Raw genomic sequence first — 27,677 nt, 5'->3', positions numbered from 1 at the left:
GTACTCTGAAAAGGGTGGGTGGGTGGGAACAAAGAAGAACTAAAACCTGCAAGTGGCTGTCCAGCAAATCAGCCCGCCTTCCTCTTGCTTCTCCTCTTCCCGAACAGTCCAAAACAGTCCACCAATCAGCCACAAAACAGCCCCCCTCTTGCTCACACAAATCCCAAGACCTATCTAGAGCCAAGGGCTCTGATACCATGTCAGAATACGCAGCGGAGATGATGACCAGATCTGGGAACACAAGAGCAAAAAACGCAGGCAAAAAAAACAGCACAAGAGAGAGAGAGAGATGTAGGCGTGTAACTCTGCTCTATATACACAAGAAGATCCCGAGAAATGATACAAGTGTAGTATGGGGGCTGGGGGCCTATTTATATGCCCCCACATGTGCAGTCGGCTGCCTACAAGCAGGCCGACTGGCCCTGAGAACTCCACGACCAGACACATCTCCAGTCGGCCAGATCAACAACACTCGGCCACCTCCCAGATGCAGTCGTGGACCAGTTCAGCAGTCGGCCAGCACATGGGCTCATAGTCACAAGGGAACGTCGTTCCAAGCTCTTGGAACGGGGGAACGCGTTCCATAGAGATAGCCGTTCCCGTTCCCGTTCCAAAATGGCACCGCAGACCATGTAAGAAATATAAGTGAACTATGTATCATGTAGAACACATCTATGCATTATCATGGCCACTACTGAGATGGTTTGAGGTTCTTTCTTTACTATGCCTCTTTCCAAAGCATTTACAGATATATAAAGTAAATTTATAAACACATTTATGCAATGATGTGGCGTTCCCGATTCCGTTCCCTTTTATTCAAGCTTTTCGTTCCCGTTCCAAACAGTCATCCGTTCCCCAAAACGTTCCCGTTCCCTTGTGACTATGCATGGGCTGCCTCCCAAGCCACAAAAAAATGGAAAAAAATAGGGAAAAAATGCGGGGAGTGAGGAAAAATGATAAAACACCTGATAAGGGCGAGCACACCCACAACAAAGGCCTTGGTGTATAAATCTAGACAGGAGATGACTTCTAACAAAATCTTGGTGAACGACAAACTATTCACCTCTCTAATTCGACTAAGCACATCTGCGACACTATTCATGGACCTTTTCTATAACGAATCTCAAAATCAAAACTTGCATTAATTCAGCCCATCGAGCTTTCCTTCCTTCAAATCATCGGCTCCGACTCGGATTCTTGGGTCAACATCTTGAAGAGGGCAAGGTGAGAGAAAAGGTTGATCTTGCACAAATAAGAGTGCTAGACAACTTGAGAGCTTGAGAGGTGTGGCAAAAAGCCCGCTTAAGGGGAATATATAGGCTTCCCGAAAAGCTAACTTAGCTTTTGCTTTTGTGTTTTTTTTAAATTATATATATATATATATATATATATATATATATATATATATATATATATATATATATATATATATATATATATATATATATTCTGTTTTCTTTAAAAAAACACATAAAACAAGGTGTGCGTTTAATAAAACCCTTAGGCGCAGGTGAAAACGCTGAAAGTAGTGGTGATTTTTGTATTTTAAAAAAACAAAAGCTAAAAAAACCACACGGCGACCATGCTTTTTGCGTTTTCTTGCAGCACGTAGTGCCGCCGACTTGCCACCGTCCGCATGCTTGCCAACGCCCGTATGCTTGCTTGCGTGCGTGTACCACCTGGCTACGAGTACCAGCCCACCTGCCTGTGTGTACCACCCGCCAGCGCGACTGCTACAAATACAGTTAGCCAGCTGTTTTCTTACGTGTGAGCCTACCCGTGCGCTTGTCCACCTAACTGCACAAGGCCAGTCACCTGCCTGCGTGTACAACCATCGCTACTTCTCTCTCTCTCTCTCTCTCTCTCTCTCTCTCTCTCTCTCTTGAAGAGACGTCCTACACTCAAGAAGACGGGAATATTTCTTGGAGATGACCTCACACTCTCGCAACTTGCCCACATGAAAGAAGTTATGCCAGAGATAAGGGCAGCCCAAGAGAAAGGGAAAGTGGCCTTCTATAGAGATGGTAGAGTGGTGATTATGGAGAGGCACTCTTCATGACGGCGCGAGACCTATGGGACTACACTCAAAGTTGTTGTTGGGTGTTGGACTCACACACTCACACACACAAACCTACACATTAGGGTTAGGTGCAAGGTAGAGAAGCTCACACACAGAAATGAGAGAGAGAGAGCCAAAAGTGTGGTATCCACAAAATGCAAGTCAACCCTTGCATGTGTGCCACATCCATATAATATAGAAGTACAAAATATTATATGTTAAGAGTGTCCTTTCACACTTGATGTCCAAGGGGAAAAACCACATGGGAAAAAGTGCCCTTGGTTAAGCCCTGTTCACACATAGTACTACCATAAGTGAGCATATGCCTACAAATCCCCCCTGTAGTGGAAGTGTGAACCTGTACAAGGTAGCAGATCACTCTCTGTATGAGAGTAAGCCCAAAGCTTTGCGGAAAGCTTCAAACTTTTCTCGAGGTAAAGCCTTTGTGAATAGATCTGCAACATTATCTTGTGTAGGGCAATAAGATAAACTTATCTCCCCTGCATGTAGCCTCTCTCTGACATAGTGATAATGAATCTCTATGTGCTTGGTACGTGCATGAAATACTGGATTTCGTGCCACGACCATAGCACTCTGGCTATCAGTGAGAATGGTGGTGGGTGTCTGCTGACACTCACGAAGATCAGCCAATAGTCTCCTCAACCATACACAATCTACTGTAGCTGTAAAGACTGCCCTGTACTCAGCCTCACAAGTAGATGTAGCAACAGTGGGTTGCTTTTTACTCAACCAAGATATGCATGAGCTGCCAAGAAAAAAACAATTCCCATTGGTGGATTGCCTGGTATCATAATCACCAGCCCAATCTGAATCACTGTATGCATAAAGCTGCAAGCTGCCCCCCCTGGGATAGAACAAACCAAGATCCAGGGTACCCTTAAGATATCGAAAAATGCGTTTGACTGCTTGCCAATGCTTTGTGCCTGGACTGTGCATGAATTTGCTCAACAAAGACACCCCAAAAGATATGTCTGGCCTCGTGTTACACAAGTAAATTAGGCATCCCACTGCCTGGCTGTAAATGCCGGCCTCAAAAGGCTCTCCAATATCATGCATAGTAAGCCGTACACCTGGTTCTACCGGAGTAGAAATGGGCTTACATTCATCCATGTGAAACCTTTTTAGCAAACTTTTTATGTACTTAGTTTGCTGCATAACAATGCCATCATCTGTATGCATAAACTGTATGCCAAGATAGTAGTGTAAAGGCCCCAAATCTGACATATCAAATTCAGCTTTCAAATCAGCTTTGAAATCTGAAATTTGTGCTTTGCTTGTACCTGTAATGAGCATGTCATCTACATACAAGATGACTATGAGAATATCGGCATCGGTTTTCTTCACATACAATGTGCTTTCAGCTGGACTATTCTCATAACCTTGGCTGGTTAGATGAGCATGTATCTTATCATACCAAGCTCTTGGAGCTTGCTTTAACCCATACAATGCTTTGTGCAACCTGCATACTTTATGTTCCTCACCAAGAACTACAAAACCAATGGGCTGATTTACATATACTTCCTCCTGTAAATCCCCATTTAAGAATGCAGTTTTGATGTCCAATTGATGCACTTTCCATCCTTTATGGGCAGCCATTGCAATCACAGATCTTATTGTGGTCATTCTCGAAGTAGGAGCAAAAGTCTCTTCATAATCTATTCCCTTTTTCTCGGAGTAGCCTTTAGCCACAAGTCTTGCTTTGTACCTGTCAATAGTACCATCAGACTTTCTTTTGACTTTGTACACCCACTTTGTTCCAATTACATGCTTGCCTTTAGGCAATTCCACAAGATCCCATGTATTATTCTTCATGATAGAAGAAATTTCAGCTTGCATAGCTTGCAACCAATGCTCATTCTCATGTGCTTCTTCATAAGAAGAAGGCTCTTCTGAATCAAAGAGACCACCCATTGCGAATGTAGACTCCCCTGGCTGGAACTAGCCCTTGTTCTACCTGTGAGTGGAGCTGCAAGTTTGCTTTCTTGCAAAGTTTTCAGCAACCATCTTGGCACTGACTTGGCTGTGTCTATGGCTGTTTGCTCTTCCCTGACAAGATCTTCCACTTCTTCCATAGAAGGGGGCTGAATGGCTGGCTGGTCCACATGTTCTACATGTGGATTTTCTTGTGTAGGGGCTGGCTGATCTGAATCCCCCCTAATTGCAATGGGTAAAAGTCCATCAAACATGTCCTGTAAGCCTGTATCATTGCTTTTATACAAGCTGACCATGGGCTGTTCTGAATTTTCAGCAAATACCACATCTCTACTTACAAAAATCCTTCGTGTAGTTGGATTATAAAGACGGTATCCTTTGCTTTCATTGCTGTAGCCCACAAAAATGCATTTAATTGCTTTGTCATCAAGCTTTGTTCGGAGTTGTTCTGGCACATGTGCATATGCCAAACACCCAAATGTACGCATATAATCCACTGTTGGCTTTCGGCTATACCAAGCCTCAAATGGTGTTATGGTTTTCAAAGCTTTTGTTGGACACCTGTTCAACACATGAGTTGCACACATTATAGCTTCCATCCAAAATTTGTGAGGCAACTTTTGTGCTTTCACCATGCATCTTGCCATCTCCATGAGAGATCTATTTTTCCTTTCAGCTACACCATTCTGCTGCGGTGTATAAGGCACAGCACATTGGTGTTTGATGCCCTTTTGAAGCATATAATCCTTGAATGCATTTGACATGTATTCTCCACCTCTATCTGAGCGGAGTGTTTGGACTTTACATGCACACATATTTTCAGCCATTGCTACAAAGTGTCGAAAGCATGTAAACACATCTGCTTTCGCTTTCAAAGGGTAAGCCCAAGCAAACCTTGAGTAGTCATCAATGAATGTGACAAAGTAAAGATGCACCCTATGGATGGTGTCCGCATTGGACCACATACATCACTATGTATGAGCTGTAATTTACTTTCAGCTCTAACAGCTCCATCTTTGGGGAATGGTTTCCGTTGCATCTTTCCCAAAATACACCCCTCACATACATGTCTTGGCGGAGACTCAAGAGGCGGCATATTATCAACCATATGATGCTTCTGCAAAAGCATCAAACTCTGAAAATTTACATGCCCAAAACGAGCATGCCATAGCTCTGCATCATGCATAGCAGGAGTGTGGGCAGCCACTGTATTTGCATCATAAGTGCGCTTGTCATAGCTGTCCAGCTTATACAAGCCTTTGTATCGTGTTCCAGAAGTGACTATTTCATAACCCTTTGATGGGTCTTTTACCAAACACTTCCCATCTTCAAATTCAACCTTTAAACCTTGGTCGTTTATGGCTGAGACGGAGAGCAGATTTTTCTTTATTCCTGGAACATACAATACATTTTTCATACATATATTGGCACCATTGGCTGCAATAGTATGACATTACCAATTCCCTTTACTGGATATGTGGTATGATCTGCACATGATACAGTGCGGCCATTTGAAGCATAAACCAAGTGCTGAAATACATCTTTGCATGAAGTGATGTGGCTCGAAGCACCACTATCAAAATACCATGATGCATTCTGTCTGTCAGATGCAATGCAAGACATATCAATGTCTAAAGCACTTGGTGTGTCACTAGTGCATGTGACCAAAAAAGTGTACTCTTCCTGGATTACATTAGCTGATTGATGTGCTTTGTCATCCGAAGAGTCTGCTACTGCATTGCCTGCTTCTTTCTTTTTCTCTTTTGCAATCCTTTTCCTACATTCACTGATGTAGTGTCCAAGCTTATGGCAGTAGTGACATTTGCCCTTCTTTTTGGACTTGTTTGCATCCCCTTTGTCAAACTTTTCACCACTAGAAGAGGGCTGTCCATGACCAGCCTTGCTAGAGTGTTGTCCCCCATGCTTAAAGCTCTTTGCTTTACCCTTATCCTTGGCTGTAAATGCCTTTTCTCCACCACGGTTGCTCGATATGTTTGCTCTTGTTTGCTCTTCCTGCAAGAGTAAACCCACGAGCTCTTCAAAAGTGACGGGATCACCACCTCCTCTCATCGAGAGGTTGAGAGAGGTGTGAAAGCCCAAGTAGGAAGGCGGTAAAGAATGAAGAGTGTTGGTGACCATCTGTCTGTCTGGGATAACCTCATCAATGTTGAGCAATTGTTCCTGCAAATCTTTCACTTTGGTGAGATGATCTGCCATGGAGTCACCCTCATCCATAGAAAGAAGATCCAATTGCCTCTTCAAGTAGGCAACTCTTGCCTCGTTGCGTACCTGATACATTGCTTCCAATGTGTCCCATGCAAGCTTCGATGTCTTGCATGAACGAATGTGCGGAATAATAGTCCTTTTCACTGAAAGGGCTATCAATGACATGGCCTGTGCATCTCTAGAGTCCCATCTCTTCTGCTCTTGTGTGGGAGCAGGATCTGCATCAAGAGCTCTTTGAGCACCTCCCCTTTGAGGCGTGGCTGGCTGAATGATATGTGGGCGTGTGTCATCACCACACACGATGCCCCAAAGCCCTTTGGCTACTAGCAAATTACGGATCATGAAACTCCAGAGGGAGTAGTTAGATCCATCCAGCTTGTCCTCCTGGGTGAGCACACCAAATACATTTGTAGCATTCTGTGCCATGTCAACAAAATATATCTGCAAGCAAACCAAGCACCAATGTGCACTGCCAGGCAACCAAATGTCCTGTGCAAATGTATGCCTGCAAACCAAAGCAAGTGTAAACCTGCACCAAATTGTCCAATTACACACAATGTGTATACATACGCAGCTGTAATGCCTAATTACATGCTCCAATCTGAAAATCCCCAATTTTTATGCAATCCAATCGCTTCAATGTGCATCTAATTGGCCAATTTTCACAAAAGCCCCAAATTTCTGCAAGTGAAAGAGGTTCAATTTGCTGATTTTGACCTCAATTTTGAAAACCCCCAAATTTCTGCAAATGAAAGAGGTTCAATTGGCTGATTTTGACCTCAATATCGAAAACCCCCAAATTGCAGGCAAAGCAAAATGCCCAATTTTTTTAATTTGTCCTGTAATTGAGAAATCCCCCAATTTGCCTGAATCCACCACCTGCAATCTTTCAAATCTTCCTTGGTTTTTCTTTTTTCTTTTTTTGTTTGCTGAAACAAAGGTACCTGGGCAGCCGGGAAGAGACCTTGTTGAAGGGAGTCGTGTTGCAGGTGAAGGCGTTGGAGGAAGTCGATGCAGCTGGAGAGCACACTGAGCTGCAGGTGATTCTCCACCTATGCACGTGGCAGCCGGCGGAGGCGTGCAGAGCTGCAGATGTCGAGGAGGCCTGCAAAGCGTGGGTTTGAGCAAACGTCGGACCAACCAGAGGCGGGCGTGTGCTAATGTTGGGTAGGCGATCAGGCGTGCTGGTGGCAGGCAGGCGAGCAGGCGGAAGCGGCAACCGTGGGCCAGCACGGGGAGCGCTGAGTGCGAACAGATGGTGGGTAGAGTCGTCGGTGAAGGACGACGTGGGCGGTGGTTCGAGACGGAGCACAGTCGGTCTGAACGAAGACGCCGGACGGCAGGAGCGACGGAGTCGTCGGCCGGCCGGCTGCTGTGACGGAGACGGCGGACGGGGACTGGAACGGAGACGGCGGATGGGTCGGGACGGCGCGTCTGTGAGCGGCCGGACACGAGCGACATGTGGATCGTTGACGGCCCAGGCCAGGCCAGGACGTAGGTGACGGAACTCCCAAGCGCCGACGGACGGGCGGGAGGTGCAGCTGGGACGCCGGCTGGAGGAGTGGTGCCGCCCGCGAGGCTGGGCGGAGGTGGTGGGCTCCCCACTAGTGCCGCCCGTCTCTGGCGGCCAGACGACTGAGCTCTGACGGACGGAAACACAGCGGCAACGGAAAAACACAGTGGCGACGGAATTTCGCAGGAATTTTTCCAGCAGCAGAATATCAGGGCCAGCTCCCAGCTCCCAGCTCTGATACCGAATGTTGGGTGTTGGACTCACACACTCACACACACAAACCTGCACATTAGGGTTAGGTGCAAGGTAGAGAAGCTCACACACAGAAATGAGAGAGAGAGAGCCAAAAGTGTGGTATCCACAAAATGCAAGTCAACCCTTGCATGTGTGCCACATCCATATAATATAGAAGTACAAAATATTATATGTTAGAGTGTCCTTTCACACTTGATGTCCAAGGGGAAAAACCACATGGGAAAAAGTGCCCTTGGTTAAGCCCTGTTCACACATAGCACTACCATAAGTGAGCATATGCCTACAGTTGCTACTTGGAATTGTAATGGATCTCTACGTCTTGATGTAGGGGCTTTTGAGGATAGTTTCACTGGGAGGGACATCATCTTCTACTGTGAGACGCATCAGGCTCCTGGACAGTCCATGCCACATGTTAGTGGATACCAATGGGAGACAGCTTGTAGACAGGAGACTCGTTCAGAGCATAGAGGACGAGGCTCAGGAGGAGTGGCAGTATTGTTTAGAGAGGAGCTACAGCCACTGATACATATAGTCTGCAGAGATGAGCAGGCTAGGTACATTGGGTTAGACTGAGGGCAGAGATGGGCAGATATCTCTACATTGCTATATGCTATTTTGCTCCCAGTACATCAGTGTATGCATCACCTAGCGGGCAGTCTCCCTTTTCTATTTTGGATGATGACATTTGGGAGTTCTCCAGGGATGGTGACATCATTCTCCTGGGGGACTTCAATGCCAGGACCGCCCATAACCAGACAGTATTTTATGATACCTCAGAGGAGATGTTGAGGGAGCTTGATGTTAGGGATATGGGCCTATCTAGACTCTCACAGGATGAGGAACATACAGTGTATGGGCGGTATTTGATAGACATGGGGACTGCACATGGATTGGCCATCCTGAATGGCCTACAGAGATTCCCGACATCGGGCGGTTTCACTTGCTTTCCACATAGGCATGGTGCTAGTACAGTGGACTATGTTATGGCTCAGCCCAGTCTCATTCCCTCTTTTCAGGATTTTATGGTAGGCACTAGGCCGGTTGGAATAGCAATGGATCATGCTATGTTGTCCTTCACTCTCACATTTCAGTTCAGCAGCGCTCCATTGGGACAGGTCTCCACACACACTCGTTATACCTTTACGAGGGAGACTGACAACGTGTACACGGATGAGATATACAGACGCTTATGTGCCGAGGAGCCGGGACGGCCATTAGATGAGCTCACTCAGATATTGATAGATACGCTTCATGCTGCAGCATCAGAGGCATATCCCCATAGTCAGCCTACACGGAGACGATCTAGGAACATGCCCCAAGACAGTTGGTATGATGAGGAGTGCAGAGAGATGAGGATCAGATTACAGAGAGAGGTGCTCATGGGTGTTACCACTCACAGACAGTCACGGATTACCTTCCGGCACCTAGTGCGACGGAAGAAGAGGGCTTATCTTGCTCAGTTAGAGAGGGATTTGTATCAGTTATTTATGAGTCGGGACTCAGGCGAGGCATGGAGACTATTCCATGAGCATTCACCATCACCAGCCATTACCTCCACAGAGATTTGGGGTGAGTATGCAGCATCCCTGTACACAGCAGCAGGACAGCCGCCCCTGCCAGACCCATCGGAGCCATGCCCAGAGACATGTGCTTTCTTTACTGCTGAGATGGTGAGGAAAGCTATTGACAGGATGAGGACTGGGAGAGCATATGATCATGATGGTTTGGTAGCAGAGCACTTTATTCATGCCAGAGATATGCTTGCAAAGCTTATTGCTATGATGTTTAACCGAGCCATGTGTGAGGGTTTTCCTGAGACTTGGAATATGTCCACGATTGTGCCTATCTTCAAGTCAGGGGATCCCATGCTTCCTGGGAATTATCGTACCATCATGATTGGTCACACATTGGCTAGATTATATGCATCTATTCTTGAGCAGGAGTTGAGTAGATGGGCAGAGAGAGAGGGCATACGTGCATCAGGGCAGGCAGGGTTCAGGAGAGGTTTCTCCACTCTTGACCATATCTTGACACTCAGAGCTATTATTGAGGAGGGCAGATTATATGGCAGGAGGATTTATTGTTGCTTTGTGGATTTCCGCAAAGCTTTTGACACAGTACCCAGAGCCATACTGATGCGCAGACTACAGGAGATGGGAGTGCCCACAGAGCTGATTTGGGGAATCATGGCTTTATACAGGACAGTTGTGGGACAGGTACGTACTACTCAGGGTATATCTGAGATGGTTCACTCCACTATTGGGGTGAAACAGGGCTGCCCCCTTTCTCCCACCTTATTTGGGATGTACGTGGATGAGGTTTCAGACTATGTAGAGCGGGAGGGTGACAGAGGAGCACAGCTAGCAGGGACATGGATTCCACTGTTATTGTATGCTGATGATATTGTGCTAATCTCAGATTCTCCAGAGGGGATGCAGCATCATTTGGATGCATTGCACACATTTGCACAGGACAGTGGATTGTCTGTTAACCTTGGTAAAACCAAGGTGATGGTGTTTAACACCACAGCACAGTTGGTTAGGAGGTCAGTACCCACCTTTACATATGGTCAGGAGACAGTGGAGTATACAGATGCATATACTTACCTTGGTGTGGTTTTCAGTGGCCCACTATTTTCCTTGAGGAGAGCAGCGGATACCAGATTGACCAGAGCTTATGCAGCATTGGGGAGACTAGAGAGGATGTGTTCGCAGGTTCAGTTTCAGGAACCTCGAACAAAGCTCTGGCTCTTTGACACTTTGGTCACTTCAGCCATGCTGTATGGAGTGGAGATATGGGGACCCTCAGTGGATCACCACAGCCGAGCTGGTAGCACTGATGGATGGAGACATATGGAGAGGCCCTTGGTTTCTATGATTTCCCGGATGATTAGGGCCAAGGCCTCCGTACCACATGATATTATCCGTGCAGAGATGGCTGCCCCCCCATTGGTGGTAGAGGCACTCACTCGATCAGTCTCCTTTATACATAGCACTTGGGCTCTCCCTAGAGACAGATATGCTCGCTTAGCCCTGGAGTCTTCACGACAATTGGCATCACAGGGAGACGGATCATGTTGGTATGCACAGATGACAGCTTGGTTCCAGTTGCATGGCTTTAGTATGGAAAGGCTACCTCCATTTCAGTACTCCCTGGATGCACCCTCCCTCTCTCTCACACGGGCAGAGATTACCAGACTTATCAGGCAGGACTTGATTTAGCTGGACACTAGGAGGACATGGATACAGCCGACACAGGAGCTTGGTACGAAGATGGCTTTCTATAGAGATCATCTTCTCCAGCTCACGCAGGATGGGTTTGTGATTAGACCCAGCTACATGGATACTCATCTTTCTCATGGGGTACGGTGTGCTATTGGTCAGATGCGCACATCCTCACACCAGCTAGAGATTGACACTGGCAGATTCAGAGGAGTACCAGTTGAGGCCACGATTTGTCAGCTGTGCCAGATGGAGCCAGAGACAGAGTTACATTACATATGTCACTGTCCAGTATATTATGAGATACGAGGCCGTTTTCACTGCCTGTTTAGAGAGGGTTTCGGACCACTTTCTAGAGTCATGAGATACCAAGATCAGAGATGCCTCGGATTATACTTGCTGGAGCTTCGTAGACATAGAGAGGGTCTCTTGAGAGGGACGGGATTAGAGAGGGAGAGACACCTACAGAGGCAGATTACAGACTTCTTTCGACCAGAGATTGAGCAGTCAGGCCAGCAGGCATTGCAGCTAGCCCCAGAGTATAGCCGCACTAGAGGTACACTGATTGATCGGGTATAGAGCTGGGGCGGTCCAGGCGCCCCAAGATGAGAGGCCCATCTCGACACCGGCGGAGACTACAACAGAGGATCAGGACCATACTAGCACGGCATGGGAGACGTCCAGTCAGAGTACTCACCATGGAGGACATTGAGGATATCCGCCATCGACCGATGAGAGACATCTTTGGATAGTGATGTGTATGATGCTTACCTTTGTTACTAGAGTTTTCCTCCCAGATGTTATCCATTAGGAGCTCCTAGTACTGTACTTTTCCTTACTTTTCCTCACAGTTATTTCAGTTTCAGTTAGTTGTTTTTAGCTTTTCTTACACAGACATTGTATCAGATCCACCAATTGTTGTAACCTTTTTGGTCTCATAGGTCATTTTGGCCTTTTGAAGACGTTAATATATCATTTCATTTCATTTCTCTCTCTCTCTCTCTCTCTCTCTCTCTCTCTCTCTCTCTCTCTCTCACAAACAACCGACTGGCTTTCTCTTCTTTTCTCTCTCTTCAAACTGTTCATACAGTTAAAAACACATCTAGCCTTCTTCTTTGCAAAGCAAACAACCCATACAAGACCACACCTTCATCACGAGTTCCCACGATGCAAAAGCAACATGCTCAAATTGAAAAAACAGTAGTATACTTTGAAAAACAGTAAGCTTCTCGAACTCATACCTTTTCTTTGACCTCATCTTCTCTACCTACCGACTTGCTCGTTCACGGGGCTTGCTCTGATACCACTGTCAAATCCCCATAGGATCTCCTCGTAGAACGCTCCTGGTACAAGACTCGAAACCTGCAAACAAACCAAACAAACATGACGGGGGTGCAGGCCTGACTCACCTCCCAACCTTGACAGCCGTGGGCAAGCCCACAAGTCTTGGTTGTCCCCACCGAGCCACGAGCTGAGCTAACTAGTTGGACGTACCAACCAGTCTCTACCTCGAGACGTCCCATACCGCCACGAAGCTACCCTTGCGGGCCTCGAGACTGCTACGGCCTTGGTTGCATGAAGCAGGTTCATGTCTGCACTAGATCCAAGCTCCTGACCATAGAGCTCTCACAAAGACACGCGAGACTCTATATGACTAATGACTAACCTTGGCCACCCTTTTATAGGCTCTTGGCCAGTCATCGGGCGTCCACACCTGGGCGCCCGCCCGTCCATACTTGGGTGCCTGCCCGTTAGTCTATCCCTAACTCAGCTCACCAATCAGCCTGCCTAGCTCCAAGCTTCCCCAACCTTGAAGCTAGTCTTGTGTAAGTGTAGCACACGGTAGATACACACCGTGCACATGACAGTCTTACTCCCACCCCTGCCCACATACCATCCTAAAATCCTCCCCAAGTCAGTGACTCCATGAAGCTTTCTCCAACCAACTATCATACTTGGTCTTTCTACACTCAGTTGTTGCTGGAAGGAGCCAGTGTGTGGATGGCTATCTCCACACCTCACTTGGTGGACCCTGCTTTGAGAAGCATATTGGATGCTCGAGCTCGTCTTATCATCATCCATTGCATGACTCCATCCATACAGGCACAGTTTGTCTCCTCCCGGAGTAATGCTCATCAGATATAGACAGAGATCTAGAGGAGGTATGGGAGAGTTTCGACAGTGAAGATTGCCAAATTGGAGTCAGATCTGGAGAAGCTTACCATCACTAAGTCAAATAACCTGATTGAGAAGATTGGAGAGTTTTCCCGTATCAAGCTGCAACTTGAGGAGTACGGGAGCACCATCAACAATCCCATCCATAAACTTCTTGGTAAGTTATCCGCTTCCTTTGATTCTTTCAGGGATAGTATTTATTTCCATGATCCTCTCCCCCCTTTTGAGGAAGTCGTGAGTTATCTCCACGACAAGTGCATGCTTCGCGGAAAAGGCAAGTCGGAGTCTGCTTTTGTTGCCTCAGGCAAAGGCAAAAGCGAAAAAGCGAACTCCAACAACAACAACAACAAAGGCAAAGGCAAGGGTAAACTGAATTCTAAGGAATCCAAGGACAAAAGCAATGAATGTGATTATTGTGGCAGGACAGGTCATACTGAGGCTCGCTGCTTTGCTCGTCATGATGATTCTCGAGCAGCAAAAGCCAAGTATAAAGCCCAAGATGCTTCTAAAGCATCTGACAAAGACAACACCAAAGATAAAGGCAAAGTTTTAGAGGAGGGATCTACCAAAGTTGCATACATGGCAGTCACAGATTCATCCACTTCTTTAAAGGGAGAGGATAGTGTCACACCTAAAGTGATGGAATGGGTTGGTGATAATGGTGCTTCTGCCCACATGACCAATCAGGCCCATATCTTGGAGGACTACCAAACTATCTCTTCTTCAGTTCGTATCGGCAACAACTCTTCACTTTCTGTCACCAGTGTTGGTAATGTTTCTTTGGGCTCCTCTCTCACCAGCCTTGACATTTCCCAGTATGAAAGGGGTTGGACTCCAGGATGTCTAAATATTTGGAAAGTATAAGCTTTGGGAATGGGGGATTATCCTAGAATACAAAGGACCACACTCCTAAAATTTAGGAGACTTGATATTTTTGGCACAACTCCGATGGAGATTTTGTTCGCGTCATTACATCTGGAATTGAGCAGATACCAAGAGTTGGCAAAGTGCCTATGACAGAATGTCTACTAGTTGGGGTATTTTTAGAGGTAAAGATTATGGGAGAACCCATCTCTTAGATTGGGACATGTGGCAAGAAAGTGGATCAAAGTGAGACAAGTGGCCTCACACTTGTCACTCCAGCTATTGTGTGGCTCTCCACTTGTCATCATAGCCTTCTCTTTCCATTTTCACTCATGGGAGCCCCAAATCTATAAATTGGAGCCCTCTCTCTTCATTAATGGAGGCTCTCTTGCTGCACACTAGCCTCTACCACCGTTACAGGCTACCCTAATGATGGCTACTCTCTTTCTCTTTCTCTTGAAGGCTGCCCATGAAGAATACCGGCTGTTGGGGACTGTTTTGGAGGCTTCCATCGCGAAGAAAAACTTAAGGCAAGGGTATTTAATCATTTTATTATGATTTCTAGCCATTGTACTTGTTGTACCAACCCTTGTACTTTCTGTACCTGCCACTGTACTGGCTGTACCAACCCTTGTACCTGCTATACCAGCCACTGTACTTGTACCGACTGAATGGAGAGTTGTACTTGTTATACCAGCTCTATTGCATGAAGACCCGTGGTTTTTGGGGAAGAATCAGTACCCGCACGGAGGTATATGGATTATATTGTTGGTTCAACATTTCTACAACCTGTGTTCCGGCTTGGTAGCCTCGTGTTGGGTTGTGTTATGGCATTTGTATATGGATAATCCGACATCTCCCTTGGGGAGAGTAAGGCCCTCAAAGCTTGTACATGATATTATTCTCCTTGGATAATAACATACTCCAAGGGGGGGGGGGGGGGGTCGGCCCATTCCAGCCTCTGTGGTGTCACATGTGCAAGCTCCATTTTCAGCATTTTGGATGTTTTGTCCAGCTTTATGTTTTATGCAAAGTGATGATGGATACGTGTTAAGGCTGTGGCCATGTTTAAATGTTTTAATATGCATTGATGGTATCAACAAGTGTATCAAAGGCCCTAGTCCCCCGGGCGCCGCCGCGAGTTACATCCTCTGCCACCTTACATGATGTTCTGCATGTACCACGAATTTCCAACAATCTGTTTTCAATATACAAAGCTTCTCAGAAGGGACTTGGTGTGTACTTTGATGATGAGGTCATCGAAGTAATCGACAGGAAGACTCTCTCGGTTGTTGCCAATGGAGTCCATGATGGGGGTCTCTACAAGATCACCAATTTTTCTTCCTAGATCCCTCACACTGATTCCCATATTCATCAGCTTTTCTCACCCGTGTTGGCTTTGGTTTCTGAGGCAGATACTTCTTTGTGGCATTCTCGCTTCGGTCATGTACCCATTGCTGCCTTACAAAAGTTCCATTCCAAGCAGGTTGTCAGCGGACTACCTCAGCTCAGGTCTCTCACACATATGCTCATCCTACATGATGGGCAAGCATCATCGAGATGCATTTCTAGAGGAGGCCACTCATCGAGCAACCCGAAGACTGGAGCTTATATATGCAGATCCTGCAAGACCTATGGAGGTTGAGTCTCTTGGCGGGGCTCGATATTTTCTTCTTCTTGTGGATGATTTCACTTGCAAAGTTTGGGCATGTTTTCTGGCTCGCAAGTTAGATGCTTTTGCCAGTTTCAGGACTTGGATTGCGATGGTGGAAAATCAGTCGGGGGGTAGAGTTTCATTCCTCCGGACTGATAATGGTGGCGAGTTTGTAATTGATGACTTCCTTGCTTCGAATGGGCATTCACCGACAACCTTCAGTTCCTTACACTCCTCAGCAAAATGGAGTTGTGGAACGAAAGAACCGAACCGTCAAAGAGATGGCTCATGCTTTGTTGCATCATGCAAGTCTCCCTCCTACTTTCTGGGGTGAAAAAGTGGCTACCTCAGTTTATCTCATTAATCACTCTCTCACATAAGCGGTTGAGGGGGGGTGACTGTTAGAAGTCATCTCCTGTCTATTTTTATACACCAGGGCCTTTGTTGTGGGTGTGCCCGCCCTTATGAGGTGTTTTCTCATTTTTCCCCACTCTCTGTATTTTTCCCCCATTTTTCCCTATTTTTCTATGGCTTGGGTGGCTTCCCTAAGATGGCAGGAGGACCCAGTAGCTGACCGATTGATGGTACTGGTCCACGACTCCATATTTGTGATGGCCGATTGCTGACAGCTGGCCGACTGGCTGTACTTGCTGGTCATGGAGGTTCAGGGCCAGTCGGCTGCCTTTAGCACAAGCCGACTGGGTATTTGGGGCCATATAAAATGGCCCCATGGCCCCCATTCCATTTTGTATCATCCCCGGGATCTTCTTGTGTATATAGAGCAGAGTTACACGCCTCTATCTCTCTCTCTCTTGTGCTGTGATTTTCTGCACTGCGTTTTGCTCTTGTGTTCCCAGATCTGGTCATCATCTCCGCTCCGTATTCTGACATGGTATCAGAGCCTAGGCTCTAGATAGTTCTTGGGATTTGTGTGAGCAAGAGGGGGACTGTTGTGTTGCTGATTGGTGGACCGTACGGGACTGTTTGGGAAGAGGAGAAGTAAGAGGACGGCGGGCTGATTTGCTGGACAGCCACTTGCAAGTGTTAGTTCTTCTTTGTTCCCACCCACCCACCCTTTTCAGAGTACATCCCCGCAATGGCAGATCTGTTTGAGATGGCCAAGAGGCATGTGAAGATCCCGACACTCCCCACGTTCCCAGTGGACGGGAGCAACTACGGCATATGGAAGGTTATGATGGAATCTGTTCCAATGGTGTTTAGGGCTGAAAGAAGACCCCCAGAGTCTTACACATATACACCAAAGCCTGGAGGTTGCTCAACATACACCTCCTCTTACAAGTCACCATTCACGAACGCAAATTTCACATCCATCTGGTACATCGGCCACTGCTGAGAAGAGACATGGGCAATAACTATCCGAATCGTGGTCATCCTACCTATCAGTGCAAAAGTGTCCTCATAGTCAATGCCTAGCTGCTGAGCATAGCCCTTAGCCACAAGTATGGCCTTGTGCTTGTCCACAGACCCATCGGACGTATACCTGGTCTTGTAGACCCACTTGACACCAATGACGGACCGTTTTGACGGCCTTGGTACCAACTCCCAAGTTCCATTCTTCTCAATGGCAAGTCTCCTGGGAAAGAGCTTCCTTAACTGAAGTAGGCTCTTTGTCCTCAATGAGATGAGACATCAATGCATAGCTTACCTGTAAAGGCTCCTCTGACTGATTTTTATCACCAACTCTGTGCAATCTTGGAGGTCCATCCTCCGTGGTCCACTCGGAAGGATGCTCCATCACCTGACTCCCAAATGGTATCTAGCAACCACTTTGGTACTCGAACAAAACGCAGAGTCTTCTGCTGCTGCTGTGGCAAATCTCTAACCTCGGAGTCAACCTCTACTACTAACTGAGGTTGGCTAGCTGGAACAATAGCCCGAGACTCATCCTCATACTCATATGGCTCACCAAGAAGCGGTGGCTCCTCAACAGTGGAAGCTGGAACATGCTCATCGAGACAACATCTGTACTGACAACAACCTCATTCCGCTTTGGGTCATAGAACCTGTAGCTTTTGGAAAGAGTTATATTCCACAAACACAAGCTTCTGGGACTTGGAGCGAAGCTTCCCCCTCTGCTTCTTCGGAATGTGAACATAGACATCACTCCCAAAAACATGGAAATGGAACACATCTGGTTTCTTGCCAAAATAAGCCTCAAATGGTGTCACCTTAGGCACTACAATCGTCGAAGATCGGTTGAGGATATGGACAACCGTAGCCACAACCTCTCGCCAAAGTGGACGAGGACGGTCGTGATGCTCCAACATCATCCTCGCCATCTCCACCAGAGTCCTATTCTTTCACTCAACCACTCTATTCTCTAAAGGAGACCCTGTACTGGCCAGTTCCCGCTTGATGCCATTCTCCGCACAAAATCGCACAAATGCAGTGGAAGAGAACTTCCCTCCTTTGTCAGTCTGAGAACTTCACCTGCAATCCAGACTCCCTTTCCAACAAAGCATACCAATCCTTGAACTGAGCAAAGGCTTGGTCCTTATGTGATAAAAGGTACACCCATGTGAACCTGCTACAATCATCCACAATCAGCATGAAATACAAGGCTCCTCCCAAAGATGGGGTCTGCATGGGTCCACATAAGTCAGTGTGAACCAACTCCAAAGGTTTCGAAGCCCGCCTGGTAGCCTGCTTCGGAAAATACTCCCTATGCTGCTTCCCACAAATGCAAGAACTGCAATGTCCATGCTTGTTGCCAACATCTGGCAAGCCATCCACCATCTGGTCCCGGTAAGCCCGCCGCAACGCGTCCACATTCAAGTAGCCAAAACAAAAATGCCACAAATCAGTACTTGTAAGAGAAGAGAGTGTTGAAACTTGAGAGTCTCCAAATCCCATTCTCCACTCCGCCTTCCCAAACAACCTAGCATTTTGCTTTGTCCCGGATAGCAACTGAATGCGCCCCAAACTCCACCCTCATGCCAGTCTTGCAAACCTTATACACTGACAACATATGAAAGCCAAGAGATGGGACATAACAAACCCGGGAGGAATGCTTCCCCCCTCTACCATCGGGAACGATCTCCAACCTGCCCTCACTTCGAATCAGGATAGTGGATTTGTCACCAATAAAGATGTGACTTGTTTGCCTCCGAAGATCATGTGACAATTTTCGAGGAGTCATGTGACTAGAAGCACCACTGTCTAGAATCCACTCCCGAGTATCCCCAATGGTGAGACCAACTGCCTCCCTGCTCGAAAAAGATAAGCTCCAGTCTCCATAATCTCCAAGTGCACAAAAGCTCGAGTCTTCGCAGCTCCAACGGAGGAATCAACACCTTTCACGGTGCTCCGCTAAGGACATTTCCTCCAGTAGTGACCCTTCTGGCCACAATGGTTACAAGTCCGCTCGGCCTTCAAGGCATCACAATCCGAGTCGGGCTTCTTCTCAAAAGACTTCGATTGTAAAGACTTCCCTTTGTCCTTCTTGTTGTTGTTGCGGCTTTCGATTGCTGGCCAGTCAAAGCCTCTGAATCTCCGCCCTGTGGAGGGTTCAAAAACCACTCCTCTTGGTCCAAAACCATCGACACAAGCATCTCAGGGGGGTTCACGTGGTCTTGTGAAGGACGGGTGGGTGGGGAAAAAAGTTGAAGAAGAGGCTACACTTGCTTGCAAGTTGGCTATTCAGCAGTGACACTCGCCTTCTACCCGCTTCTCCACGTCTCTAATACTCTCCAATCAGCACCAAGAACAGCAGTCCCGCAAGCTCACCGTCTCCAAAGCTTCAAGCCACCTGGGGCTTTGATACCATGTCGGAACGAGCAACAGAAATGAGACCGAACACAAAGCAAAAAACGCAAAAGTCATGTACAAGAGATAAGTGCTGGAAACTCTGCTATATACACAAGATATCCGGTACAACTCGGTTGGGAGGGGGGGGGTATATGTATGGCATGGGGCTGCCAGTCAGCCAGTGCAAAACAGGCCGATAGCCGCATCACAAGCCCATGACTAAGCTAGGCCTAGTCGGCGCAGATGGCCTAGTTGGCTAGCCCACGACCAGCAACACCTAGTCGGCCAGCCCTCATCGGGCCCCTCCTGACCAGCCACCTCCTATAGCCGACCAGAGAAAGAAAAGAACAGCCCCCCTAGCGACCTACAAAACTAGGAATGGACAATAGAGAGAAATGGAGAAAACTGTAGAAACCTCACACGGGCGAGCACACCCACATCACTGGCCCTTACTCCGTACAATGTAATATGGTCCAGACAGGAGACAGGAGATGACTGCTAGCAGATTCAACGCCAAGCCTAATACATAAAGTTCTTAAACATTATATACATAAAGTTCTTAAACATTATAACTTAACAATGAGATTCTCAATTTCCAAAAAAGGTTCCGCATGTTGTCGTAATAATTTGGAAGCTTCATGAAAGGAGCTTGTGCAGGACAAATGAAGCCTTCGTAAAATAACAGCTTCCAACTTAGATTGAATCTTGAGTCATTTTAAAATAAATGGTAGTCTTACCTTGCTTCCCAATTTATTTAGCTCCTCATTATCCAATTCCACTCGTCTTAAAGGAAAGTAATCGTTGATGGATTTGACCAAAAATGCATTCTTATCAACCTACAAAAAAAACAAAAACCCAAATATACACACAAGTTAGGGGAGGTATAGGGTTACAAAGATGTTAGGAGTGAGGTAAACAAGATAATAGTATAAGCAAAGAAATCAATGAAGTGGTAGAGCTGGTTTAGATTTGACACCATCCTATTAAACCCAAGAAGCTTTAAATATCCTTGGTTGACTTCTGATATATATGTATGCATTATGTATATGAATATGGGAATATGTGTATATGTTTACATGATGTCTGTGTATGCATGTGTGTGTATGTAGCACGTACATCATACAAACATATACCTAGATGAATCCAAGAACATGCCCAAATTCACCTTATAAGAAAGTGCAATTTATAACCTCATGGCAGTCATCCACAAGACAATAAACCATCAACTCCATCATGCATAGTATGGACTAGATACTACGACATTCCCACTAACGTCATCAATGCCCAATAGTGGGTACAAACATTTCGTTGACATGTGCATGTGCATGTGCATACAAATGCACACATGAGACATGCTGCGCAGAAAATTATGCCATGGATGCGTGAATATATCATGTATTTGCACATGTTTGTGTGCTCATTGTAACAATTTTTTGATCAGGGTTACAGAAGATGTGTATGTTTACGCACACATGAGTGTGCACATGCATGCATACACACGTACATTTGTACATAATTTTCTGTTAGAAAGAAATTAAATGGAAATGTATGACGATAAGCCAGAGGGGGGTGTTTACCATGCGTCTCCGCTTAGCCTTGGGAGAGTTATACTTGAGTACAGTTTTGACAACGGCAATGACGAATGTGATACTGAGGTAGCCAATGGGGACTGCGAGGAGCCAAGGGAGGGGTGTGCTCCCAACTCTGGGACCTGGGATGGAGTTCACAGCAACTCCAGTCATCTGGTAAAGGTCCTCTGCTTTCTCCTGGATCCATGAAATTTCGACCTCCTCGTACTCTCCATCTTCTTCCTCAGCAGCAGCAGGCTTCCCCTTCACATCCTTTTCTGTAGCAGCAGATACAACAGCCTCCTGCTTAGGGTTCCCTTTCCTTGCCCTCGCCATGACTAGGTAGGGTTTCCTGCTGCTAGTGAAGAAATTAACGGAAGAGAATGGTGCAGAGATGGGATGAAACGCGAGAGATGGAGACGACGACGATGATGAGAGAGAAGGGGCTGAATGCAAAGGAATGTGCGAGAGGGGTAGATCGAGATGAAGATACTGTGATCCCATGGTCATCTTCAATGTTTGTCAGGCTTTCTGATTTGCTCTAAATTTCCCCTGCTGCTTGCTGTGTGTGCAGCCTCGTTTCCCTCGCTCGGATGCTTTGTTTAAGCGCTAATACACTGTGTTAGTACCATGCTTTGGGTCTTATGGTCATGTCCATGTGAAACAGGTCTAGGGTAGCATAATCTTTGGGCAAGATGCTTCTCTGCCTTTAAAAGGGTACTTAATAGATTTTTTGCATGAGGTTTTTACATAAGGTGGGTTTGCTTCATCCTAGTTCTATTCAGGATGGATTTTGGAAAAGCCTTCTTTAAATTGATGAGACAAGGAAATATGCCCCCTCATGTTTTTTCAAAAATAGCTTTGATTGATCAATATATGAAGTAAATGCTTTTTTAAAATTGTCATTTCCTCTTTAACCCATAGTGACAAGTATTCATGTAAGGTTCACTCAAAAATGTTTCCCAAACCCTAGGATAAAGCTTCCTTTAGCATGTTACTCTAGTCACATAAAACTAATAGCACATCAATAGGCAAGATCCCAACAAACTAGTACCCAAGATCCTATGTAGTTACACGATCCAATAAACTAGTACCCAATATCACATAAAATCAAAAAACTTCTAACCTATTCATGGATGTCAACAAGTATTGCATCTATTACCTTTAACTTGCAAAAAAGGAAGATCAACACACCAACTACCTTTAAAGTTTTCACCATTGGGAGTGAGCTAGTTCTAGGCTTAAGCTTCAAATATCCACACTAGGATGGATGTAACATAACAAATGCATCCATAGTAGGTACCTTTGATAAGGTGGATTCACAATATATGTACATCCACCTTTGATAAGGTGGATTCACAATATATGTACATACATTAGGGATCTACTTCTATTTAAAATGTGTAAACATGGTCTCTATTGTAGGCAAGGTAAAACCTTGTGTGTATAACCATGGGTGTATCTCCTCATCTCTTTTGTATGCACTGTATAACCTCTTTTTATGTCAGTTTTACAAACATACATGAACACATGTGATAGGGTGGGTTTAAAAAGTGAGGTCTCAATGCTCAAGTACTACATCAACTAAATTGCATGTCAAGAGTGGTGGTTTTTTGCAGGCACATTTTTCCTAGGCAAAGTTTTTTTCACCCAAATATCTATGGTTCTAAAACACTTGCAATGTAACATTGGGCGTGAGTGTGAAGGCCCTTGCTACAGGTATGTGGAGGGAGGCGTAACACACAGTTCATGCTCCGTGCATTACTTAAGGGCTAGAGGATGCATCCTTGGTTGTACAATGTAGTGAAATTAACATTGTGTTGTCGATCCGAAAGAGCCTTGAGCTTGTGGCTATAGAACATTGTAGCCGAGATAGTTTATACCAACAATAATGGATTTATTGGTCTTAAAAAGAATATGTTAGTGAATATCTTGCATAAAGTTTTCGTAGTAGTATGTCCATGGTAATGCACGACAAGTGGATCCACATGAAACATCCATGGTCACATTGAGGATGGGTATGTAATTGTTGGGGTCGGCGGACTGAGCTAAATCACAACTTGAACCCCCGATGTATTGTTCGAGTCCCATGTAATCTTTATAAAAAATATTGGGTCTATTGCAAAGTATGTAACATAAAAGTTCACGATAATCAGAGAAAGTGTCTTTTCCATGAAGCAATATATCGATGTTATTTGATCTTTGTTCTTTATCTTTTGTGTTTTCTGTATTCGTTTATGTTTGATCTTTAAGTGTACACTAATGTATGTTGTAGACACTAATGTATGTCATGCACATAATTAGAATCCTCAATATGTTGCAGGGAGTCGAACACCCAGCTGTTAACACTTTGGCAACCACGATGCGTTTTTCATTTTCTGAGTTTTCGCTTTCATTTAATCTTTACTATATGATGTCGAGTTTTACTTTTTCTCCAATGGCCATGAGGGCTCATATCCAATCATGAATGGTGTATTTAGGGCATCAACATGCCTGTGAGTTTTAGCTTGAAGAGTCAAGTTTAGACTCTTCTAGGAACAAGCATGACAAGGTTGATGTAATCCTAGCGACGACAGGGCAAGGACCGGAAGATTATGCTCCAAAAGGGGTGGAGGCTAGTTTTCTCCTAGACAAGGCCAAAGTTTTCTCGGAGGTTGATCAGGGAAACCATGAGGATGTAGAGCATCTTGGTCATCAACCTTCCCCACCATTTTTGAATCTTGGGTATCCATCATCTTTCATCTGTATTTCTGATCATCCTTAAAACTGTTGTTTCAAGCTCTTGGACATGAAGCCATGGCAGTGAAGTACCCTAAGTTCTCTGCCAAGTCATCGAAGGATGTGAATTCCCACATTCTTCTTTCGACAATGCCTTGAGGTTCAATGTTCAAGGGCCGATAGATCAGGGACTAAAGAAGGTGGCATTTGTGCCGACGTTAAAAACAAAAGTGCTGCACTCTGGATTGCCTAGTACGAGTATGTTCATTTCTTGACTTATGATGCAATTCAAGATGCATTTCTTCAAAGTTTCCAAGAAGATAAGACATCCATTCATGTATTGGATAAGCTAAATTGGATGGATCAGAAGAGTCTAACTGTGGAGGACTATGCTGCAAAGTTTCGAAAGCTTCTCATGCGATTGAATGTGGTAAACTGGTCGGGTGATGAAGTGCTGAACTCGTATTTCATTAAAGGACTAAGTAAACAACTGAAGTGGCTAGTGCAGACCTAGCCGCTACTATGACTTTGGAGAAGTTGGTGGATGTAGTGGTCCAGGGCTAAGAGAGTATTGGTAAAGTCAACAAAGCACAAAAGCAAGGGCAAAAGTAAATCCAAGAAGCATGTCTTTGATTCCTCGGATGAGGAGGAGGATTAGGAGTGCGATGACTTGGATGCCAAAAAAGAGTGGGAAGATGAGGAGGAAAAACGCAAGGCACGAGCAAAGAGTAGGAAGGCTAGGAAAGAGCTTGTCCAGTGAAGGAGTAGGTCCTCTCATAAAGTCAGATCAGGCGTTTTGTAGAAGAATGTGGCTTGAATGAGCTTTGATGTGCTATCGTCGGACTGCCACTCAGAGCATGGAGGCTTGCCGATACAATTAGAGATGAGCCCAACAGCCTGCCATGGTACCACCAGTTCGGACTGTTTCACAGCAGTTCAATCGAGTGTCCCAACAACTTCGCTTGAACTAGTCAGGCATCTTTTTTAGCCAAAGGCCAATTTTGCTCCAAGGGATGCCTTGGGTGCAGAGGGTGTAGTGCCAAACTTTACATGTTTCTATTGTCATGCACCTGGGCACTAGAAATCAGATTGTGAGCTCTGGTAGAAACATATAATGTAAGTGGAAGGGAACTAGGGGAGAGGTGTAGCTTCAACCCCCCTAGATAACCGACAATAAATGCCATGGAAATTATTGCTTTGGATGAGCAAGGAGAAGGTTGATCTAACAGTTCATAAGTCAAAGACCTTAGCACTATTCATGACTAGATCCATGAAGCCCAAGTCTTCGAAGTTGGTGGAGAAACTGAGCTCATACCGGAAAGGTAAGTGGAAGGAGTGTTGAGAGATGTAATCGTGGTGTTGTGTGTATGTGGGAAAGCACCCTAGAGGTGCAAGATATTGTGGGAAGATAAGAATGCCACATGTAATATTGTATGGTGTGTGTGAGTGTTGACCAAAAGAAGTGGAAAAGAGAGTGCCACATGGATGATGATGTGTAAAGTGGGATAAGGCTAGAGAGCCTATATCATTGTATGGTTCATTTGAGATATGCAATAGAATAGAGCTATTGTTGAGTGTGCAATCTCTCTCTCTCTCTCTCATGGAGTTCTTAGTGCGGTATAACCCACCTTAATTATGTTGCTTAATCTATGTTCTTCACCATGATCAATCCCATTTTAGATTGTTAACATGGTATCAGAGCTTGGGTGGGATCTTGGTCATGGTGATTATTTATGTATAGATTTCTTGGTTATGTGTTCATTTGATTAAGCATTATTTTCAGTTTATTATGAAAAAAAATATGCACACTCATATTATCATTTATATTTACATTTACGAGGATTTGAGAGAGATTTGGAGATGCCATTCTCAAGGTTGAGAGGAGATTTGCAACAAGGAGGTTGCATAGAAGCTGCCCAAGAGAGTTGCAAATGGGAGTTTTGCAACATGAAGAGCTTGATTACCATCATGGAAGTTAAAAATGGAGATTTCAACAAGTATGAAGACTATGTAGTCTTCGGTGTCAACAAGGAAGCTACCAAGGAGATTTCAACAAGTATGAAGACTATGTAGTCTTCGGTGTCAACAAGGAAGCTACCAAGGAGATTTGTGAAGGTATTTTGTGATTATTTGCCTCATCAATTTTTGGTTTGATCATGAAAAGGGTTGCTATTTGATGGGATATTTGGATCCCATGGTTCTTTGCATTTGAGCAAAGAGTGTAAGAGATGAAAACTTGTCCAAGGAAGGGGCAAGAGCTTATGGGCTAAGATTGCAGCTCATCTTGAGCTCACGAAAGTGGTTGAGCTTGGTACTCTACTCATGAAAGATAAGTGAACTTGTGAGGAACCCTCAGTAACTTTCACAATGTTTGCACCTATGACTTCTATGGAGAAGCTACAAGAAAGCACCCTTGATTACATGCAAGATGGTAGCATGCGTGTGGATCTCATTGTAGACATTCTAATGGTGGTGGCTATACAATAGCTAAGATAACCTCATGAAGGAGGCAAAGAGTTGTAACTAAAAGAAGTTACATAAATAGAGAGGTTGGACATCAAGCTGGCAAGTGCCAACGCAACCAAGTTTGTGTTAGAGAATTCTCACAGAGTTAGCAAGGTAAGAGGGGAGCAGCGGCTATGTTGACAATCGATAGGGAAACTTGTCAAATCAAAGCATAGCGTAGAATTGAGAGCTGTTGCAGTGATTAAGATGGAGGCAGCACATAAAGAGCTTCAGAGAGAAGCAACGAGAAAGTCATCTCGCTTCAGAGAGAAGCAACAAGATGGCAAGACATCATCATCAAAGTAGCCAGGAGAGATCGTTTATAGTAGCCACCATGGTGAAGCAAGAGAGGGTAAGCTTCAGCGTGATGAGAGTAGCAAGCAAATGTTGAGCCTTGACCGAGGGAGCTCGACATGAAAGATTCAAAGAGATGGTAGCAAAACAAAGTTAGTTATGGGAAGAAAGCAGCAAGGGTTGCCGTGGTGGTGGACTAAACTGCCCACGTCACAAAAGAGAAAATGTTTCAACGGTAGTGAGCAACTGTTTCAACGGTAGTGAGCAACTGTGCAGATGGATGGAGAAGACGTTGGATCCAGTCGCATGGAGGAGAGACACATCATAGCACACACAGAGAAAGAGCCAGTAGAGCAAGGATAAGAAGGCAAGAGATTGCTTATATGGATGCATTTGCCATAAGAAGGTGCTGCATGGAATCTCTCAGAGTATGAGAGAGAATCGCAGCTGTTTTATCAAAGTGCAAGCTTTTACTATGGCGCTACTCACAGGAGATTGCAGGAAAGATGCAGTCGACGTAGAAAGAGATGATGTTACAGGCTGATGACGCAACAGCCTATCGTTGCTGTAAAAGTCGATATGCAGGAGCTCTACATATGAGAAAGGCATCTGTAGAAAAAACCTTAAAGCGGTGACCCCTCCACTGCATCCACACGAGGTGAGGAGCGAGCCATAGTGGGCTCTGACACAGAGATGCTCTTCAACGACCCATGCATAAAGACTCCTAGTAATCCAGATCATAAGCAATTGTTATAAGATTTGGCACGTAGCAAAATATTCGGTGCATATTAATGGATGTAATGTTTTTTTTAAAACCCTTAGTGTTGTCAAGGGTTCATTCACATACAACCAAATTTTTTAAATTTTTTAAGAAGATGTTCACACACACATGAGGGTCTGTTGC

At 45.3% G+C, this 27,677-nt stretch overlaps 1 protein-coding gene across 1 annotated transcript in view; it reads right to left on the bottom strand.

Annotated features, from left to right (window-relative positions):
* LOC147608877 (ribosomal RNA small subunit methyltransferase J) overlaps positions 1 to 21,918 on the bottom strand; it is a 49,776-nt gene extending 27,858 nt beyond the window's left edge. Inside the window, exons 1-2 of the mRNA XM_086788419.1 lie at positions 21,266 to 21,918; positions 20,426 to 20,524 (exon numbers count right to left, since the gene is read on the bottom strand). Of these exons, the coding sequence (XP_086644545.1) occupies positions 20,426 to 20,524; positions 21,266 to 21,766 (600 nt within the window). The 5' untranslated portion in view covers positions 21,767 to 21,918. The remainder of the gene's footprint in view (positions 1 to 20,425; positions 20,525 to 21,265) is intronic.
* Between the last annotated feature and the right edge of the window lie 5,759 nt (positions 21,919 to 27,677).

The sequence above is a fragment of the Cibotium barometz genome, chromosome 52, assembly GCF_041138505.1.
Source record: "Cibotium barometz isolate CiBa-2024 chromosome 52, ASM4113850v1, whole genome shotgun sequence".
Lineage (NCBI taxonomy): Eukaryota > Viridiplantae > Streptophyta > Polypodiopsida > Cyatheales > Cibotiaceae > Cibotium > Cibotium barometz.
The sequence above is the reverse complement of the archived record's forward strand: the minus strand, read 5'-3'. Positions and strand labels throughout refer to the sequence as shown.